At 36.3% G+C, this 19,587-nt stretch overlaps 1 protein-coding gene across 3 annotated transcripts; it reads right to left on the reverse strand.

Annotated features, from left to right (window-relative positions):
• Positions 1–11,366: 11,366 nt before the first annotated feature.
• On the reverse strand, positions 11,367–16,462 carry LOC101887606 (fructose-bisphosphate aldolase). Of its 3 annotated transcripts, none has more exons than XM_005191746.4 (4): positions 16,305–16,462; positions 13,278–14,091; positions 13,022–13,221; positions 11,367–11,738 (listed from the first exon to the last, which is right to left on the reverse strand). In XM_005191746.4, exons 2-4 carry the CDS (start codon positions 14,074–14,076, stop codon positions 11,643–11,645), a joined length of 1,095 nt encoding a protein of 364 aa, XP_005191803.1. In that variant the 5' UTR covers positions 14,077–14,091; positions 16,305–16,462; the 3' UTR covers positions 11,367–11,642. The 3 variants fall into 3 exon arrangements, with proteins under 3 accessions (XP_005191803.1, XP_019895259.1, XP_058980245.1); XM_020039700.2 differs by lacking the exon at positions 16,305–16,462 and adding an exon at positions 12,118–12,192; XM_059124262.1 differs by lacking the exon at positions 16,305–16,462 and having other exon boundaries at positions 11,683–12,192.
• Between the last annotated feature and the right edge of the window lie 3,125 nt (positions 16,463–19,587).

The raw sequence follows: 19,587 nt of genomic DNA on the forward strand, positions 1-19,587 counted from the left end.
GAATTTTACTGACTGCCATTCTACAACCAGAAATTATTGAACTGTTTATATGTGAACGAACAAATAAAATATTTTATTTAAATAAATAAATTCAATCAAAACCAGTAAAGAAAGTCTTAAAGTCGGGCGGGGCCTGCTTTATGATACCCTACACCACTTTGCTAATTTAGTAGAGCTCCACATAACAATTAAAAGTTTTGATGGGAGAATTCAATCATACACGCTATGATTATAATTAAAAGTTCAAAGGACTAAATATGCCGAAGCATTTGTATCTTTTAAATTCGGACTTGTATTGCCCATTTGTTGCACAATTAATTTGAAGTCGGATAAAGATATATATGGGAGCTTTATCCAAATCTGAACCCATCTCGATAAAATTTGGCAAAGATATTTCTGAGATGTATTTGATATATTTCCCTGAATATCGTTGTTACGGAGTGCATATTGCGGTTGTATGTAACAAATATAACAAATCGGATGAAAAATATATATGAGAGCTATAGCTATATCTGAACCGATCTTCACCAAATTGATCATACTAGCTTCTAGACTCAATTCGGTTGTAAGCACCAAAGTCCATCCCATTTGGACAAATATTAGACGTTTGGAGCACAATAAAAGGTAAATCGGACGAAGTTATATAGCATATTCAGATTAAATGAAACCTTTTGTAATTCAAATGAAACTTTTTGCAGCGGAAATGAAACCTTTTGCAGTGGAATTGAAACCTTTTGTAGTGGAAATGAAACCTTTTGCAGCGGAAATGAAACCTTTTGCAACCGAAATGAAACCTTTTGCAACCGAAATGAAACTTTTTGCAAATCAAATGAAACTTTTAGATTTTTCGAAGGAAAAAAACAAAACATTCTTATTTTTAGCAGGTTTAAAATTAAATGAACTAATTATAACAAATATATATTTAAAGAGGTATTTTTATTGATTATTAATGTCTATGTTTTATAAAATTATTTCTTAAAGCTTCCATAAAACGCAAGTGTAGATGCAGAAAGATTGAAAAAAGTTTTTCAAGGTATTTTTTCCAAAGGACCCGAATAAGGTACCTTTTTATAACCTCCTCCATGGAAAGGAGGGTATATTAAATTTGTCATTCGGTTTGTCATAGACTCCATAAAGTATATAAAATCATGATCAAAGTTTATTTACTGATTTCCACTTATCTGTCTATTGAAATCACTATATTGATATGAAATTTAATTTAGAGCTTTGAAATTTAGAACCACATTGAATTGTGTGAAGTTTCAATAAAACATTACATTGTGTACGCGATAGAGCGAACCATTCAACAGCCCACATAGCAAGACTGCTCTATCTCCATAATCAATAAAGCTGCGAAGCGGGAATCCTTTATTAGGTACGATTAATATATACTATAACTATAAAAAATTGTCGTAAAGCTTAATTTCGCATTTCAGTCCTGGCCGTACCTATAAAGGCCAAAATTTGTTTGAATTTCTCTTTTTAGCGTATTTTAATTTAATAATATGGAGGCATTTTATATCAAATCATTTGTTATAAAAATAATTGAAAATTTTAGAAATAATATAAAAATGTAGATATTTATAATCAATAAAAAATCCTCTTTGTCAATATATTGGTTATCATTAGTTGAATTAATTTTAAACCTGCTAAAAATAAGAATGTTTTGTTGTTTTTCCTTCTAAAAATCTAAAAGTTTCATTTGATTTGCAAAAAGTTTCATTTCGGTTACAAAAGGTTTCATTTCGGTTGCAAAAGGTTTCATTCCCACTGCAAAAGGTTTCATTTCCACTGCAAAAGGTTTCAATTCCACTGCAAAAGGTTTCATTTCCGCTGCAAAAAGTTTCATTTGAATTGCAAAAGGTTTCATTTAATCTGAAAATGCTATATATGGGAGCTATATCCAAAACTGAACCAATCTCGATAAAATTTAGCAAATGTATTTCTGAGCTGTATTTGATATATTTCCCCAAATATTGTTGTTACAGAATGCATATTACGGCTGCAGAGGACAAAAATAAAAAATCGGATGAAAAATATATATGGGAGCTATAGCTATATCTGAACCGATTTCGATCAAATTTGGCATACTTATTTTCAGACCTAATTTGGTTGTATGTGCAAATTCCTATACTATTCGGGCTGATATTACACGTTTGGTGCACAATAAGAGGCAAATCGGACGAAGATATATATATGGGAGCTATATCTAAATTTTGACCGATTATCTCCAATTTCAATAGGGTTCGATAGGGGCAAACCTATTGGGGCCAAACAAATGATTTGTGCAAAATTTCATCTGGATCGGGCAATAAATGCGAACTGTACTTTGTTTACAAAAATACATTGACAGACGGACGGACGGACATACATGCATAAATCGACTCAGAATGTGATTCTATTCAGATCATCAAAAGGAACTATGGGTCTATCTCGTCTCCTTTTGCCTGTTACAAACAAATGCACAAATACATAATACCCTGACCACCTAGCGGTGTAGGGTACAAAATGTGACACCACGCCGAGCAGCGATATAATAAAACCATGTGTTTCATTTGATATATTACCAATGATCATGATAATATATATTTTATGTAGTCTCTAGAGAATATTTCCAGGTTTTGCAAATATGGATTATGGTATAAAAATGTGGTGCTCGCGGACAACCGATGGACGCTTGCTTAAAAAAGTATTAAGTGTTGAGTGTGGTGATGTGGGGCATCTACTGGTACTTTTTTATTTCATTCATTTAGTCAAAGAAGACCACGCCCGATCTATTTCACGCAAGTTTCTCTAAATTTAAATTCATTTGTTCATTTATGGTCTGTTCCAGAACTTCAAGAATGTGAAAGTTTTTACTGCGATCACCGATTTTCCCTTTATGAAATTGCAAAACTAGTAGATTCATGCAGTTTCTGGAACAGAGCATTACATTTCAAGCCAAAACAAGTAAAAAAACATTAAGTTCGGCCGGGCCAAACTTTTAATACCCTCCACCCTAGGGTAAAAGAACATTAGAAGAAATGTGGCAAAAAACATTAAAATGCCGAATATCGGGAGGTACCGTTATATAAGGGCTACACCAACACGTGCACCTATAATTACAATGTTTCGCCACACGAACTAGGACCCATTATGACCCACAAATACCAACTTTTACACAAATCCGTGAAAAAATGTGACATAAATCATCAAAATACCGAATATCGGTAGGTACCGTTATATGGGGGCTATACCAAAACGTGGACCTATACATGCAATGTTTTGCCACACGCTCAGGGACCCGTCATGACCCACAAATACCAATTTTCAGATAAATCCGTGAAAAAATGTGGCATAAATCATCAAAATACCGAATATCGGGAGGTACCGTTATATGGGGACTATACCAGAACGTGGACCGATATATCTCATTTTCAATACCAACCATCCTAGGGACAATACACACACTTGTGCCAAATTTCAAAGGTCTACGTCAAATAATGTGGGCTCTATCGTGATTTCAACAGACAGACAGACGGACAGACAGACAGACAGACGGACAGACAGACGGACATCGCTAAATCGTCTTAGAATTTTATGCTGATTATGAATATATATACTTTATGGGGTCTACGACGAATATTTAGAGGTGTTACAAACGGAATGACAAAGTTAATATACCCTCCTACCCATGGTGGAGGGTATAAAAAGACCACACGAAAAATATATATCTATACAGCTGTAAGTTTTAAAATTAAGAAAAACATGTCTAATATAATAAGTTATATTTATGTGCTATAATATTTCTAACGGTGTATTAATAAACACTTTCCTCATCGACTAATCTGAACACACACAAGATTAACCCACTGTATCCAATAAACCCAGTGGGTTAATCTTCAACAGTATAGATGCACTAAACGCAAAAGTGTTGTATCGGGCATAAACAAAGCTGCTCCGGAAAAGGGGTAATTCAAGGGGAAAAAAATTAAAAATACAAATTTTCTTTGATGATTTTACAAAACATTTTTCAACAGTTGTTTCTATAAAATAGTTTTTGTTCTCATTTTATTTTTTGCTTGGTTATTTCTAACTATAGGTGTGTCTGGTTACCCTAAAATTTGTAACAATTGTTACAAATTGTTACTGGAAGTCGTCTGTTAACCCGAAAGTTCTGCAAAAGAGAGCGGTTGGAGAGAGAAATTTTGACAGTTGTTTCAGTGAGAGTTTGCAAATTCTTGCTGGACAAATTTCTTCTTGCAATCACTTGCAACTCTTCTTCTTCTCATTTATCGACATTCAATCAGATGTTTTATATCGTTTGTTTATTTCTTTTTGTGCTTTCAATTTGAAAATATTTTTTTGGAATTAGCAAGACTAATAGTTTTTGGAGAACAACTTTACAAAATGTGGAAAACGTAAATGTTAATATGCAATAAGACAAAAAACGACTATTTCCAACATTTTTATTTAAAAAACTTGTAAAATTAGCATTGCTTCCTTTGTTTTAATTCTCCTTATGAGGGACAAATTGGTTTGTTTTGACAAATCAGCTGATTAGTTGCAAGCTTCTGCAGGAATACCGTCTGTTTACTTTTCGCATTTTCCTTGCAAAAGAGAATAAAACTACCTTACTCTCTCAGAAAGAAGTTACTGGACAATTCCTGCTGGAAAAGTAACCAGACACACCTTATGTAAATTATTTGAGGCAGAAAAGTTATTTTCAAAAGCACTAAAGAATTTATCTTTAGTCATTTTGCTCATCTATGCCATTGATTCAGAGAGAGAAAAAATACCTATTTCTCCTAAATATTTCAAAGAAGGAGTCTGCTATGTTTTCTTTATAATTTAAATACTATTTAACTAACTATAGTAAAAACTTTAAATTAATTACAAAATATAGAAAGTTTTTAGTTGATTGAGCTTTCAACAACGGATATAACGAAATGTTGAGGATGTTGGGGATTTACTTGAAACACACAAATACACACACAAATTTGTGGTCTTATTTATTTCATAAAGTCCCCAAAATTTTAAATGATATAACTCTTCAATATATAAATTTTGAGAACTTATTTCGTTTCCTAAACTTGTAAAATACGTACAATCTAGTAAAAATATCCCATTACACTTACTGGGCGGATGGTCGTTACGAAATTTTCATAACATATATCGATTAAAAAGTGATTAGAATAGAATTCGAAATTTTTGCTGGTCGAATACTAACTTCGAAGTTGTTATATGCACCGGAACCAAAAATGATTAATATTCCAAAATATGCATATAGAGAATAGCTTAGAAATGTGTACAACAGAGAGCTGAAACGACCCTGCAAAAATTCAACCACGGCAGTGGGTTCTACGATACCGGATTGCCCCGAAATAACAAGATCCCAGTTTTGGCCAGCGGCTGCCAACCCAGTATGTTCATGTTTGTTCATTTTTCTGCATTGGGAGCAGCATATCCCGGAATGCTTGCTCCGGATTTTATTGGTCCGTGTCGGGGTTGAGGAAAACCCCGGACCTTGGTTCTGCTCGGTTTGTCAGAACGTCATCCACCACAGATCTGTTTCGGTGCGATGCAATGGATGTAGAGAATGGGTGCTAACTAACGGACTAAGGCGTCTGCGAGACTACAGCGAAAGGGATTATGTTGCGACTTGCTGCAGTAACGTAGTCCCCAGCGAGTCCACTTCTTCGTCGTCCTCATCAGAGACGTCGTCGAAGTATGGCACTCCACCGCAGTCTCCAGAACAGCAACCAACACCGCAGCACCTAACGCCACATGTTGCTGTTCCAACTGCGGATTGTGCATCAATCTTGCAATTCAATTGCAACGGACTTCGAGGCAAAATAAATGAGATAGTGGAATTTATGAGTCGGAGGAATATTAAGGTCGCAGCGGTGCAGGAAACCAAGCTGAATGAAAATTGCAGCCTACAACGTTGTTATGGTTACAACGTACTAAGGAAGTATCGCACCAGAAGTGGAGGTGGGGGATTAGCGTTCCTGTTACACCATACTGTTCAGTACAGACCTATCTCGCTTGAGCTAGTCTCTAGTGACCCATACATGGAATGTATGGGGGTAGCAGTCAAGTGTGGAACTGCCGAGGTAGAGGTGCTTAATGTGTATATCCCGCCGATTAATAGCTGTGAACCGCGTTATTTGCCTGATATTAGCCCATTGTTGGTAGGCAATAACCTAGTCTGGTACTAGGGGATTTTAATGCCCACCATGAGTTGTGGCATTCCGTCCTAGGTAATGACCAGAGGGAATCAGCGCTGGCAGAGCATTTTTCTTGGCTCAGACCATCTCCCGATAATCGTCTCCATAAGCAGGTCGCCCGATTTCATAACCTCTGAACGCCGCACTTTCCTTAACCATGGGAAAGCTCACTGGCCAGAGTTCAGAGAATTCACCAACCGGCGCGTCAGAGAACTGCCCAACCCTTCTGATGTTCGGGTAGCAGAAAGGATTTTCCGAAACATCATCAAAGCTGCAGCCGCTCGCTATATACCTGCTGGTCGAATACCCGAGATAAGACCAAACTTACTAGCAGAGGCAGCGGGATTAGCAAACGAGCGTGATAATATCCGTGATTTGACAATGGAAGTCAACCGGTTGGTACAGGAGCATAAGAGGAAAAAGTGGCTAGACCATCTAAAGTGCTGCAACATTGGAACCGATATGAGTAAGCTGTGGGTAACGGTTAGGCCGCTCTCGAACCCTGGAAAAAAAGGATGATAGGACCTCAGTCACTTTTAACGACGTAATGGTGACTGACCCGAAGAGGTGCGCAGAGTATTTTAACCGACAATTTGTCGAGCACCCGGAGATCGATAGGGCGATGCAAAGAGTACTACGTCGTATCAGATCTCTTCCCGCCGAGGAGGAACCACCACAGTTTACGATGGGTGATGCTGCAAATGTCATCCGTAACGCAGTCATCCAAAGCTTTGTGCCCGGACGGAATGTTGAAGCAGCTGGATACGCCGGGAGTCGAGTACTTAACGAAAGTTCTCAATTTGTCGCTAGCCACCCACATAGTGCCCGAATCCTGGAAATTGGGCCGGGTGGTCCCGCTACTGAAGCCAGGCAAGGATGCCAGTAAAGGCAAATCGTACAGGCCGATTTCGCTTTTGTCGCCAATAGCTAAGAATCTTGAGGCTTTACTCCTCCCTAGCATTAGAGGAAGCTATACAGTTGCCAACCACCAGCACGGATTCCGACCACAACAGCAGTACACCCCATTTCCACACATATTAGTAGAGGACTGAACCAGAACAGGCCGTGTGACAGAACAGTGTTGGTAGCCCTTGACCTATCAAAGGCATTTGATACGGTCAATCATGCCACACTGTTTGAGGACGTGCAGAGAACTATTCTCCGGCCAAGTTTGAAACGTTAGATAATCAACTATATGTGTGGACGCCAGTCGTGCGTGGAATTCCGAAACAAGAAGTCCAAAGCCGGTAGAGTGAAACAGGGAGTTCCCCAAGGTGGGGTGATATCTCCGGAACTGTTTAACCTCTACCTTTCCGGAATTCCTCGCCCTCCAGACAGCATTGAGATCGTAACGTATGCGGATGATTGTACGATCATGGCGTCTGGCCCAGTGGTCGATGAAATATGCGAAAGGCTGAACCCCTATCTCGCGGAACTTGCCGCATACCTCCACGCGAGGAATATAAAAATATCCACCACGAAATCAACGGTCACACTCTTTACCACATGGTCTGCGTAGATTAGAACACAGCTGAATGTTCAGGTCGAGGGGAATCTAATACCGACCACGAACTACCCCAAGATTCTTGGGGTCACGTTCGACAGCATGTTCAAGTCGTCCGCGCAAGCCACAGCTATCTGCGACAAGATGAAAAGCTCTTGTGGTGCGGACAAAGAAACCATGTTGACCTCTTATAACGCGATAGGTCGGTCTGTGGTCAGCTATGTGGCTCCAGTGTGGTCTGTGAATACTAGTGCTACGCAGTGGAAGCATATCCAGACCTGCCAGAACGCTGCCCCGAAAACTGCGACAGGGTGCATTCTCATGACACCAGTGGACCATCTACATGAGGAGGCGAAAGTCCTTCCCTTACGTCAGCATAATCATGTGCTTTCGTTACCGTGCTTGGGTGTTACCGTGAGAGTCATCCCAACCATCATATGGTGGATAAATCTCCCCCACCCAGGCGTGTCAGGAAGGACATACATGATCTAAAGAGAGAGGACCAGCGCTACAAGAGAGAACCTCTAGATCAAGAAGCCTATCAGGCAGGTCTGAGTGGTATTCTTACCGATGCAGTCGCGGATGCTATAAGCAGTTATAAAGTGAATGCCGTCCTCGGATGGTGTAGTCGTCTCAATTCGTATTGGGCACGAATTGAAGAGGATGTGCGTGACGCCTGGCCCGGCGTGCGATACAGGCCCGCACAATACGCTACACCTCTTTAATTGCACAGCCAAACCTACCCAACTCACTCAACAGCAGAACGCGAACACATGCATGTACTACTGCTACAATAACCACACTCGGTTTCTTACATGATTTTAGTTGATGCATTTGTTTAGTTTGATCTGAATGAAATGACCGTTTTCGCATCGGATCGAATCGAACGCTGAGTTTGAATCACTTCACTCACAAACAAACACTGCAATCACAACAGTGATTGTCTTCTTTGAATCGAGTTCGCTCAGCGTCATTGTTTATTCAATCAAGTTGGGACAGCTTATTTTGACTTTTAGTGCGACCGAAATTGTTGCAAGTAGAAACTACACACGTGTATGTAAACGAAAAGGTCGATGTTTGTGAAAAATCTTGACCAATATTGTAAAATAAAAAAATACTTAAAAATTTTTTGTTTACTGAATACCAATGATGTGTTTCTTTTTTTAAAATATTAATTCTGAATTCTAAAAGACCAAAAACCCAAATAAAATGAAAAAATGTCTGTTTATTAAATATAATTTGTATCGATTTCTTTAATGGAGACAGCTTTTAGTATGAAATCCTTATTAAAATTACTATCATGATTTCGCTCAGATTCGAACATTTGTGTTTTAATCAAATCACTCACTTATCTAGGATGAATCAAACCGATCAGACTTATCACAGATGATCGACCCGTTATGAACAATTCAACATAAGTTCGTAAACAAACAACTCATGTGACTGTTTGATTGCGAACACAAAACTTCGATCAATACATGTTTGATCACAACTTTTTCGTTTGGCTTGTGCAACTCGAATGAACATGTTACATCTGACCGACTGATTGATTGCAACCCACTGATTTTGTCTGTGGAAAAACGTACTGAGAGCCACCTACACACAAAAACAAAACTAACTTTTCGTTGTCTATGGTGGCATCTGCCGGGAGAGGTAGACATTAAAACGTTTTAGTCCACATCTTTGCTGTCATTTTGGTTGAAACCCAATACTAAATAAATTTTTTGTAGCGTCGAGTAAAAGACACGCATAGTTTTATAGCATCTTGTAGAACATTTTAAAATTGCATAATCAGGTTAAAGTTTTTTGCACGTTGTTGATTTTTCTTTTTACACTGAATAAAAAATTCCGCAGGCAAACCGCGTTTTTACAATTTTAAACACTGCAGCGTTACTTAAAATATTGAACTTCCCCCCATTGTAAAATGTTTTGTACGTCCGTAATATCCAAATGCGCCATACCTTAAATTCTGTCCACTATTTACGTTGTAAATACTGATAATTTTCAAAATTCACCAGTTGTTATGTATGTATTGTTATACCCTCCACCATAGTATGGAGGGTATCATTCCGATTATAACACCTCGAAATATACATTTTAGACCCACAAGTTATATATTCTTGATCAGCATTAAATTCTATGTCGATTTAGCGATGTCCGTTCGTCTATCCTTCTGTCCGTCTGTGGAAATAACTCTAATCACGAAATGAAGTAGATTTATACAATTTTACTCAAATGTATATTATGTCTGCAGGACTTTTTTTTTTATTGAAAATGGGCCTTGCATGTCCACATTTTGGTATAGCCCTCATATAACGGTATCTCCCGATATTTTTATGATTTTATCGACATTATTCACCGGAATTGTTTCAAATTTGGTATATGAAGTTCGAAATGGATACTACAGTCTAAGACAGAAAATTGTCTGTGCAGGTCCACGTCTTCGTATAGCCCCCCATATAATGGTACCTCCTGATATTTGGTATTTGAAGTTCGTAATGGATACTACAGCCTAATACAGAAAATTGGTTCTACATGTCACGTCTTCGTACTGCCCCCATATTACGGTACCTCCCGATATTCGGTATTTCGATGATTTTAGCTACATTATTCACCGTGTTTTTAGGTTTCGCATTTGAATATTGTAATGGCTTATGACAAAAGAAACTTATGCCGGTCCATGTCGTCGTATAGACCCAAATATAACAGCTACATTCGGTATTTTTAAGATTTTAACAGAATTTTTAACGGATTTTATAGTTTCTGAGAATTGCCAAATTCGTTCCAAATGGTGGATGTTATTCAAAGTCCGGCCCTGCCGAATTTAAAGCTTTTTTACTTGTTCAATTACAAACATTCAATTTTTTTGTATAAAAGTGTTAACCAAAATTCTACGACTCAATCGACGTTTTTCACCATACAATTTGAGAAATTGAAAATTTTCAACATTGACAATTAAACTATTGCATTTTTGTGTGTTGAAAATATAAATGAATAATACAAAAAATGTGAATTCCGATTACAAATGTTCACATTTTTTGTATTGATTTCTTTTTTCAAAAAAAAAAAAAAAAAAATTAATTTTTAAATTAAAAAATTAAATTAATATTAATTGTCAAAGTTGAAGATGTTCTACTTTGAAATTTTAAATTTTATGCTAAGCTGTGAAACCTACCAACTAATAACGTTATAAAAATTGATAATTTTCAAAATTCACCCAAAGTTATATATGCAAATTACCAGCATTTTCAAAAAAAAAATTCTTTTAAAATAAAGCGAGTTAGTGAATATTTAGAATTGGGACGTAAAAGCTTTGACCTTATTTTCCTTCTTACCTGAAATGTTTTATGGTCACAACATCCAACATGAATCGAATTTAAAAAAATATATAAGACATTAGTTCTACGTATGGCACAAGGCCTACATAAGGTCTGCCAAGAATATAACATTTGACAACAATTTTACAACAAACTTAGTAGTTTTTGCACTATCGTGATTTGATTCTCTTTGAATTTCAAATCATTATATTTCTTTTGACGGCAAACTTGGTTGTCAGATGGGCATACTGGCCGATCTTATGTAGGCCATGGTATTACACTAATATGGCGGCACTAAGAGTATTAACAAATATATCTGAGTAACAACAAACAATATCTGTTTGAATCAAATGTTCAAGCTTATTTTTTGTATGTTTTTTATTGATTTCAGATGAAGGTACTCTATGTTTATAGCGTGGACTTAACGATAAAATTTAAACAAGTTGGTTGCGCGTTGACGTTGCAGTTTTTTGCTTAATATAGACATTTAAATTTCTAAACAATGTTGTTGTCTCCATCAAATAATAGGCTAAATGTATGTATTACTTAAAAATAAATTGCCAAACAATTAACTTCCAATCTCTTGTCATTTAGAACAGGTTGACCTACCATTTAGTAGGCATGATTGGCAACGAATAGTGTAGCGTCGGCACCAGCGCCAACTACACTGCCGGCAACGTATTTACCAACAGCAGCTTCGCCATTACCCTAAAAAATATATATAAGTTTTAAAAATTGAATTGCACAATCAGAACAAAGAGGACAAAAGCTCCGCAGTCTCTCTAATTTCAAAACGCTTTAGATATAGGTGTCCAGGTAAATTTAGATCTTATTCCAAATTCGCATTTCTTATTTAGTGTCAAAATAGGTAAGTCAATGCATAATCTAAGCGTACTGTTTTTGTTTTAAATTATAGAGAAAGGTCATGTCTGGGAATCAAAACTGCAAAAGCCTGCTCAGTAATGTATAAAATTCCAACGGGGAAACACATGGGGAATGTCGTCATCGGTTCTCCTTCATAATAATATATGCGAGAGAGGAAGGCCAATTTTTAGTGTTGTAAATTTTAGTACTTGTGCTGGGCTACAAATAAACTTGCATTTGCGGCAAACGACGGAATTGAGCCAGCTTCATACTTGCCCTGGCATGCAAGAGCGTTTGCCTGCATTTTGTAAAAAAAATAAAATATAATGAACAAAAATAAATTATAAAATAAAAAAAAAAAATAAAAAGCCACCAGAAACAATATCAAGGCATGATGCAATTATGATTGTACATATTAATGTGCGTATTTATAAAGATGATTTTAGGTTGACTTCTGTAAGGTTTCATCTCAAATGCGTGAGTTTGTAAATGTAGCTTTTCTACTATGTATAAATCTGCTGCCCTCTTTTAATAAGGATAATATGAATAAGTTAACTCATGCAAAAAAAAAAAAAAAAGAATAATTATATTAAAGTTTCCATTCCAAAGGTGCATCTTTTATAATAAATATATACTAATGGGAGACGTCATTTCGAAAAAAGGAAATAACAGATTTGGTACAATTTATGAGACTTAGGTGTATATAATGTCATCGAATACGCAAATATGTACTATCATCTCTAGACGATGATTTGTATGTGCAGTTAGATGATTATATTATTGGAAAGGAAACAAAAATTATGTAAAGTACATGCAATACAAAATAATAAAAACGAATGTGAAAAAAATAAACAAATAAAAATATAAAATATGCATTCAAACACCGATTTACAGTAAATGCATAAGAAAGTAATGAAGGCAACCATTTCCCATAACATTGCCGCCAAATGAGCGAGTAAGTTGTCCAAATATCACATTTCAAATGTCATAATTTTGTCATTCAACCTTAAGGCAGTTGCATCGTAAATTGACTGGAATTAGGATAACCCTTACATCGTTTATGTCGTTATTGATCCCATATAACCCATTGCAATCGTGAATGTCGTTAATTTTTCTGCTGTACTTACCTTGGCGCGTTTAAGCAATTCATTTTGTCCAGCAGCAACATTTTCTTTCTTTCCACCCCAAGCGCGGAGGACGGAAGCTTGCAAAGCACGACCATATGAGAAGGTCAATGCCCATGGTTTCAACAGAGGAACGTTGTTAATGGCGTTCAAGTGAACAGAAGCTTCCTCTTCGGATTGGCCGCCAGACAAGAAGGTGATACCTGAAATGGAAATCTAGTTCAAGACCAATGCTGCTATAATTACAATTTTCATTTACCGGGAACGGCAGCGGGAACGGTGCGACGCAGAGCTGTCACAGTTGCAAAAGCAACTTGTTCAGGAGTGTATTTTTTGGCGCAGGATTGGCCAGCTGTTACCATGTTAGGTTTCAAGAGAGTACCTTCCAAAAATACATGATGGTCGTTCAAAGCTTTGTACACAGCAGCCAAAACGGTTTCTGTTACTTTTTGGGCACGATCCAAATCATGGTCACCATCGGGCAATACTTCAGGCTCTACAATGGGAACAATGCCTTGCGATTGACAGATAGAAGCATAACGAGCCAAAACATTAGCGTTCTCCAAGATGGATTGGTAAGATGGGGTGTTCTTGCCAATCTTCAAAACACAACGCCACTTAGCGAAATCACAACCGTCCTTCTTATATTGGGCGCAGCGGCTGGCCAAGTCATCCAAACCTTGGGTGGTGCATTCATCTTCGGAGCCCATCAATGGTACAACACCTTTGTCGACCTTGATACCGGGGATAATACCTCGCTTCTTCAATAATTCCACGAAGGGAGTGCCATCATCAGCCTTTTGGTACAATGTCTCGTGGAACAAAATAACACCAGAGATATTTTCAGATACTTTGGGGTCAGTAGTAAACAAAAGTTGGCGGTACTGGCGGCGGTTGTCTTCAGTGTTTTCGACACCGATATCCTTCAAACGCTTTCCCATTGTCGAAACAGATTCATCAGCAGCCAAGATGCCTTTGCCGGGGGCAACAATTGCCTGTGCAATGCGGCTGAGTTCCTTTTGCAATTCTTCGGAGGGATAGCTGAAGTAGGTAGTCATCTTGAGATTTTTTTTCTGCAATAAAAAGGAGAATCGAAATGTGAAATTTCAACAAATAAGTAATAATAATTGATTCTGATATACATATTTGTAAAGCGGAAACTAGTTATTTGTGTATTAAATGTTGTATATTTAATTGTTTAACTTTGCAAACTTCAAGTTATTTATGTATAAAATTCGTAATTACGCATCGCTGGAAAAGTTTTACTACGCAGGTACGTAGGAATTATGTACACGCCTATCATGGAAATAATTCTAAAGAAGGGCAAGATCTCTTTACATACATCTATACCAACGTTGTTATAAGTTTAAATTTGAATTACCTATTTTATGTTTGGTTTCCAAAATCAATATCTTATCTTCACTTTTTCCTATAAATAATCTAATCTAATATAGCGTTACACTTACTAAACAACCGTTCTTAAATATCTGTCTATAATATCCAATAGTTACTATTAATAAAAGAATATGGGATTGCTGTTAAGACTTACAGATACTAACCGTTTTTCTCTATGAAATATAGGGCTTAGTTTGATTTGAGTACAACCTGCTTGGGTAACTTTCGTCTGAAGACTGATGTAACAATCAGGCATTTCATTTTGCTTAAATATTCAAAACTCCAGCCCTTTTTAGTACCCCATCCCTATTACTTTCTCCACTCACATCATTTAGTAAAAAACCGGATCATGCGCTGCAGATTTTTCATTTTGTGTACAAAATGAATGAACAACGAAATTAGGCACAATATTCATTAATGTATAGTCTTTGGTAACAAAGATGAGGGTGGAAAGACCTGTGGGGTAGTTCGAAATTCAACTATGTACGTTTTGTGTGACATTGAAAAGGTCATATTTATTTCAATGTTGCAGGCTCATAAAGAGAGCGCAACATTCTTCTATGTTTGGCCGAATGTGTACTGTGTATCTGCCGAAGTCACTAATACGTATGTGTGTATACGTATTATATAGGGTGATGCTGGATAGACGTATATGCTGACACCTTGACATTGAATACACGGTCCAGTATTCTTCACATGTCAATGTTTTTTTCTTTATAGTCATAAATGCCAATATGTCCGTATTCACACAGACACACACTTTTGCATATACCTATCTAGATACTTATACACTGAAGATGCATTGTTTATATACAAGAAAACAACTTTTACTTTCTTTTAAATAGCTCTGCAACAAATATGTTTTCGTAAACATTACAAAAGCTAGACATATTAATGAACAAAATGCGATTTCTTAGGGTGTCCCCAAAACAATTCGGCTTGTGTACTTCAAAAAACGGCGTCCACCGCTGGTCATTTGAAATATAATAGCAATAACACTAGACCTCTAATGTAATTCTTGGTCCTTTACACCGTTTACGACAAAAATCATTACCTTTCGAACGGCATTTAAAAACTGTCTTTAAAGTATTAGTGAATCGAACTATTGACATTGACACTGTTTTAAACACTCTTTGTTCCCTAACAGAAAATATCGAACCCTTTTTGAAACTGTATAATAAGAAAACCACTGGACATTTCCAACGAGATCCGGCCTCACAAAATTCTAAGAAGGAATCGAAGATATGAATCAATTCAATACTATAGGTTTGACTATTTCCTTCCAGTTCTCAGTCAAAGCCATCAGATTTGCTAATAAAACTTGTGTTTCAAGCTAAAAGCTGGATGAAAAACTTGTATGCTTTGCCAAAATAACATGCTGATAAAGGTGTTTGTATGTATGCATGCATGTATACACTTCATTTGAATACCACGTTGCGTATACATACATATGTTGAATGAATATTTTAAAAACTGAAGACATGTTTGAAACCTTGCGTACCTATCAAAGACGTATTTTATACCAGTTTATACGGTTATTTTCCAGCTGCAATCTCATTGCGGAAAACACAACATGGATGAAATACTGCTTTGAAATAATTTCCAAAATAAAAAAGTTCCCATTTCAAACCAGAGTTATTTACACCAGAGTTATTTGTATACAGCGAACTCTCCTACAACAGATGTGGGAGGGCGGACTGCGATCTCCCACGGGTCAATTGGTTGCGATTACGAAATACAATGTAATTGTTTTTACACTTTTCTGACGTGACTACACAAACACACTCTATTTTTTGCCTGAAATTCGCGTTAATCGTATGGCATTGCTCACAAAAATTCCTTTGGTGGACAATGTACACTTTACCACTTTCACTATTTTTGGAGAACTTACCGCAAAAGTAGTCCAAGAAAATATAAAAATAGATATATAGCGATTCAAACTCCTTGTTCTGTCTGCTGCCGCTGCTTCTCTTCTGGAGGAGGACGACTGAAATGCGACTTATATTCCAAATAATCTATAGATAACAAACGTCAAAGTAAAAGGTTGTTTGAAGGTCGTATGTATGTTCACGCCGTTGTCAGATCTACATTCATTAAGCGACAGGCCGCCGACTTCATTTAAAACATAACGGCGCGAAATGTTCATCACTAGAAATGATATCCCACGACTATTCACTGACGAATGATAACTTCTGTCTGATAAATCCCGTACAACGATAATACTACATGCCGAAAGAAAGCAGCGGCACACAGAAAATATCTTAATTGTTCTACAGTCAACATTGTAGGAAAAAAACTGTAATATTAAAAACTTAAGTCATGGTACACTGACAAAAATCTTGTTTCTAATTTAAACACCCCTACCTAATACGTGATGAGTTGAATACATGCATTTATATTAATGTTACCGTAATACGTTCAACGAACAAATGTTCGAAGCAAAATCACATTTAGACCATACCATTATCTCGATTTAAGTTCTTAATCCTCCCGAGTTTATCATGACTTACCATCATGGTAGAAGAATATAGGTAGACGCATCAACACAGCTGCTGGGACAATGAACTGTCAAACCAATTTTGGAATTGAAAATGTTAAATGAAAAATTATTTAAATTTGTAAAAATTGTTAAAAAACTCGAATTATAATAACCTCCTAATGACGTCGTATAGAAAACATTTAAAAACCTACTCATATTTGAAAAAACATCCCAAGCTTTGATGCATCTACCTGTATTCTTCTGCCATGCTTACCATGCAAAATTAAATAAATTTTAAACTTGTATTTATTTAGATACAAATATTATTCGGATCAACCCACATTATCGTAATTCATTGCTTAATCCGGGTGTATTCAACCAGATTTACCATACAAAAATAAATCTTCCCACCACCGGATTACTTTAAATCCACATACTAATGGGAGGCCTCTTTGTGTACAGCATTTGCACGGCATTAGTATTGCCATATACTCCAAAGTCGTAAATATTTCCGCAGAGGAAAGGTGTGTCTAGTTACCCCATAGGTGTATCTGGTTACCCTAAAATTTGTTACAATTGCTACTGGAAGCCGTTTGCTAACACCAGCGGTGCTCAAGAAGAAATATCTCTTTTCAGTCAAATTTCTCTTTGCTTATTTAAATCAAGAACAATACAGTATTAAGTCATTATTTATACAAATATTTTTTATCCATTTGCTTTCTAAATTATTTTGGCAAACATTCGTGTTTAAAAACAATTAAATAGAACCGTAAAATATAAAGAAAAACAGAATTTTAATTTTCTCTTAAATTATCTGTTTTTTCTCTTCATGTTCTAGAACACGGTTTTGAGCACCGCTGCTAACACAAACGTTCTGAAAAAGAGAAAGGACTTTTGGCAGTATCCAGAAAATCCCTGTTGGATAAATTCCTTCTTGCAAACACTTGCAACTCTTCTTCTTCTCCTTTCGGGTGATGTATAGTTGGGCAAGAAATTTCAAAAGATATTTATTTTGAAAAACGCAAGTTTTGTTTTTCGATTAATTTTTAATTTTTGTGTTCTTAATTTCTTTTATTTGCGGGCAAATTGCTTTATTTTGATAATCCAGCTGATTGCTTGCAAGTTTTTGCAGGGATTCCGTATGTTTACTTTTCACAGTTTTCTTGCAAAAAACTTATTTGCTCATGATAATACATTGAAAGAAGCATTATTTTTCTTGCAGTAGTTAGTGTGAATAACGCTTATTTTCCAACATCAATTGTTTCTATATTAAGTTTTTTTTAATACGTAATTTTTGTTAATTTTTTGCATTTATTTGTGGTTGTGTGTGTATATAAAAATACCCTGGCAAATGTGTTGCCAGAACTAAAAACGTGTTCCCAATTATATAGCATAGACAACAACCACGTACGGTGTAAAAACGAAAACACGCTATTGACATGGAAATACTAAATATTTAGTCTGCCTGGTTACCCAAACCGAGAGGGATTCGAAAGAAAAAATGTTGACAATTTGCAAATTCTTAACGGACATATATCTTTTTGCGGGTGCTAAAAACTCTTCTAATTCCGATAAATTATTATTTATGCAAGTTATTTTATTTTGGCAAGGTACAAATGCTATAAGCGGGTAGAACCTGTTAAAAACTCTAAATACGAATAATAATCAATTTCATTTCAAAATGTGGCTGAAATCTTGGGGAGGTACTGTTATATGGGGGCTATAAGAAAAAGTGGCTTTATATAGGCAATGCTCTGCCACAGGAGATATAAGCGAATTTTTAACATATGTGTTAGAAAATGTGATATAAGTCGTCAATATACCGATTATCAGGAAATTCCGTTATATGAGGGCAACAGGAAAAGGTGGAGTTAATGCTTTGTTATAACTAATAGAACCCTTTATATAATCTATGAACAGAATTATAAGCAATTCCGTTAAATATGTGGTTTACATTTCTAAAATACCTAATATCGGGGTACGGTTATATGGGGGCTATAAGAAAACGTGGAGCTAATTAGACAATGCTTTGCTACTGGAGGTAGAACAAGTTACATCAAAAAATAAAAGTTAGAAAAGGTGATCTATATACGAAAACACGGACCAATTTTGTCCACTTACGAACTTAACCTGCCCACTGACAAAAAAAAAAAACATATGTGCAAACTTTTAACCTTCTATCTCAATTCGTTCCAAAGATAGCGTGATTACAACAGACAGACGGACATCGCTAAAGCGACGCTGGCCAAGAACATGCATACTTTGTTGGGTTAGACATGAGTATGAGAATGACAATGTTAATAAACCCTTCATAGTGTGGCGGAGTGTATAAAACCTGTGACCGAAGACCGCCTGCCTAGAAGGAATTTCAAGGATCAACATAATAACATATGTGAGCAATTAAAACACTTAAGGAATAGTATATTTAGATAATGTCACATATTTTCCTGAGCACTTCCTATTGTTCAAGACCAGACGCCTTGTACTTAGTACCAAAAATGTATCTTTTTCCAGCACACCTTGTTATTTTTAATTTTGAAACCTACTTGCAGGGAAGGACTACGTGTAAAATGATATAGACAACTGAAACTGCAGACCAAAATGAAACATGTTGAAAACAATATGTCGATTGTTGATTACACCTTATAAAATACACCTTGGTTCTGTGCATGGCATTATAAGGTCGGGCAGTATG

Source organism: Musca domestica, unplaced genomic scaffold, assembly GCF_030504385.1.
Source record: "Musca domestica strain aabys unplaced genomic scaffold, Musca_domestica.polishedcontigs.V.1.1 270, whole genome shotgun sequence".
NCBI lineage: Eukaryota > Metazoa > Arthropoda > Insecta > Diptera > Muscidae > Musca > Musca domestica.

Excerpts from the sequence above, each read along its gene's own strand:
- LOC101887606 (XM_020039700.2), bottom strand. The coding sequence starts at position 14,076 with ATGACTACCTACTTCAGCTATCCCTCCGAAGAATTGCAAAAGGAACTC. Across the intron at positions 13,222-13,277 it reads CGTTCCCGCTGCCGTTCCCG|GTATCACCTTCTTGTCTGGC; the intron begins GTAAATGAAAAT and ends TTTCCATTTCAG. Across the intron at positions 11,739-12,117 it reads CCGCAAATGCAAGTTTATTT|GGTAATGGCGAAGCTGCTGT; the intron begins GTAGCCCAGCAC and ends TATATTTTTTAG.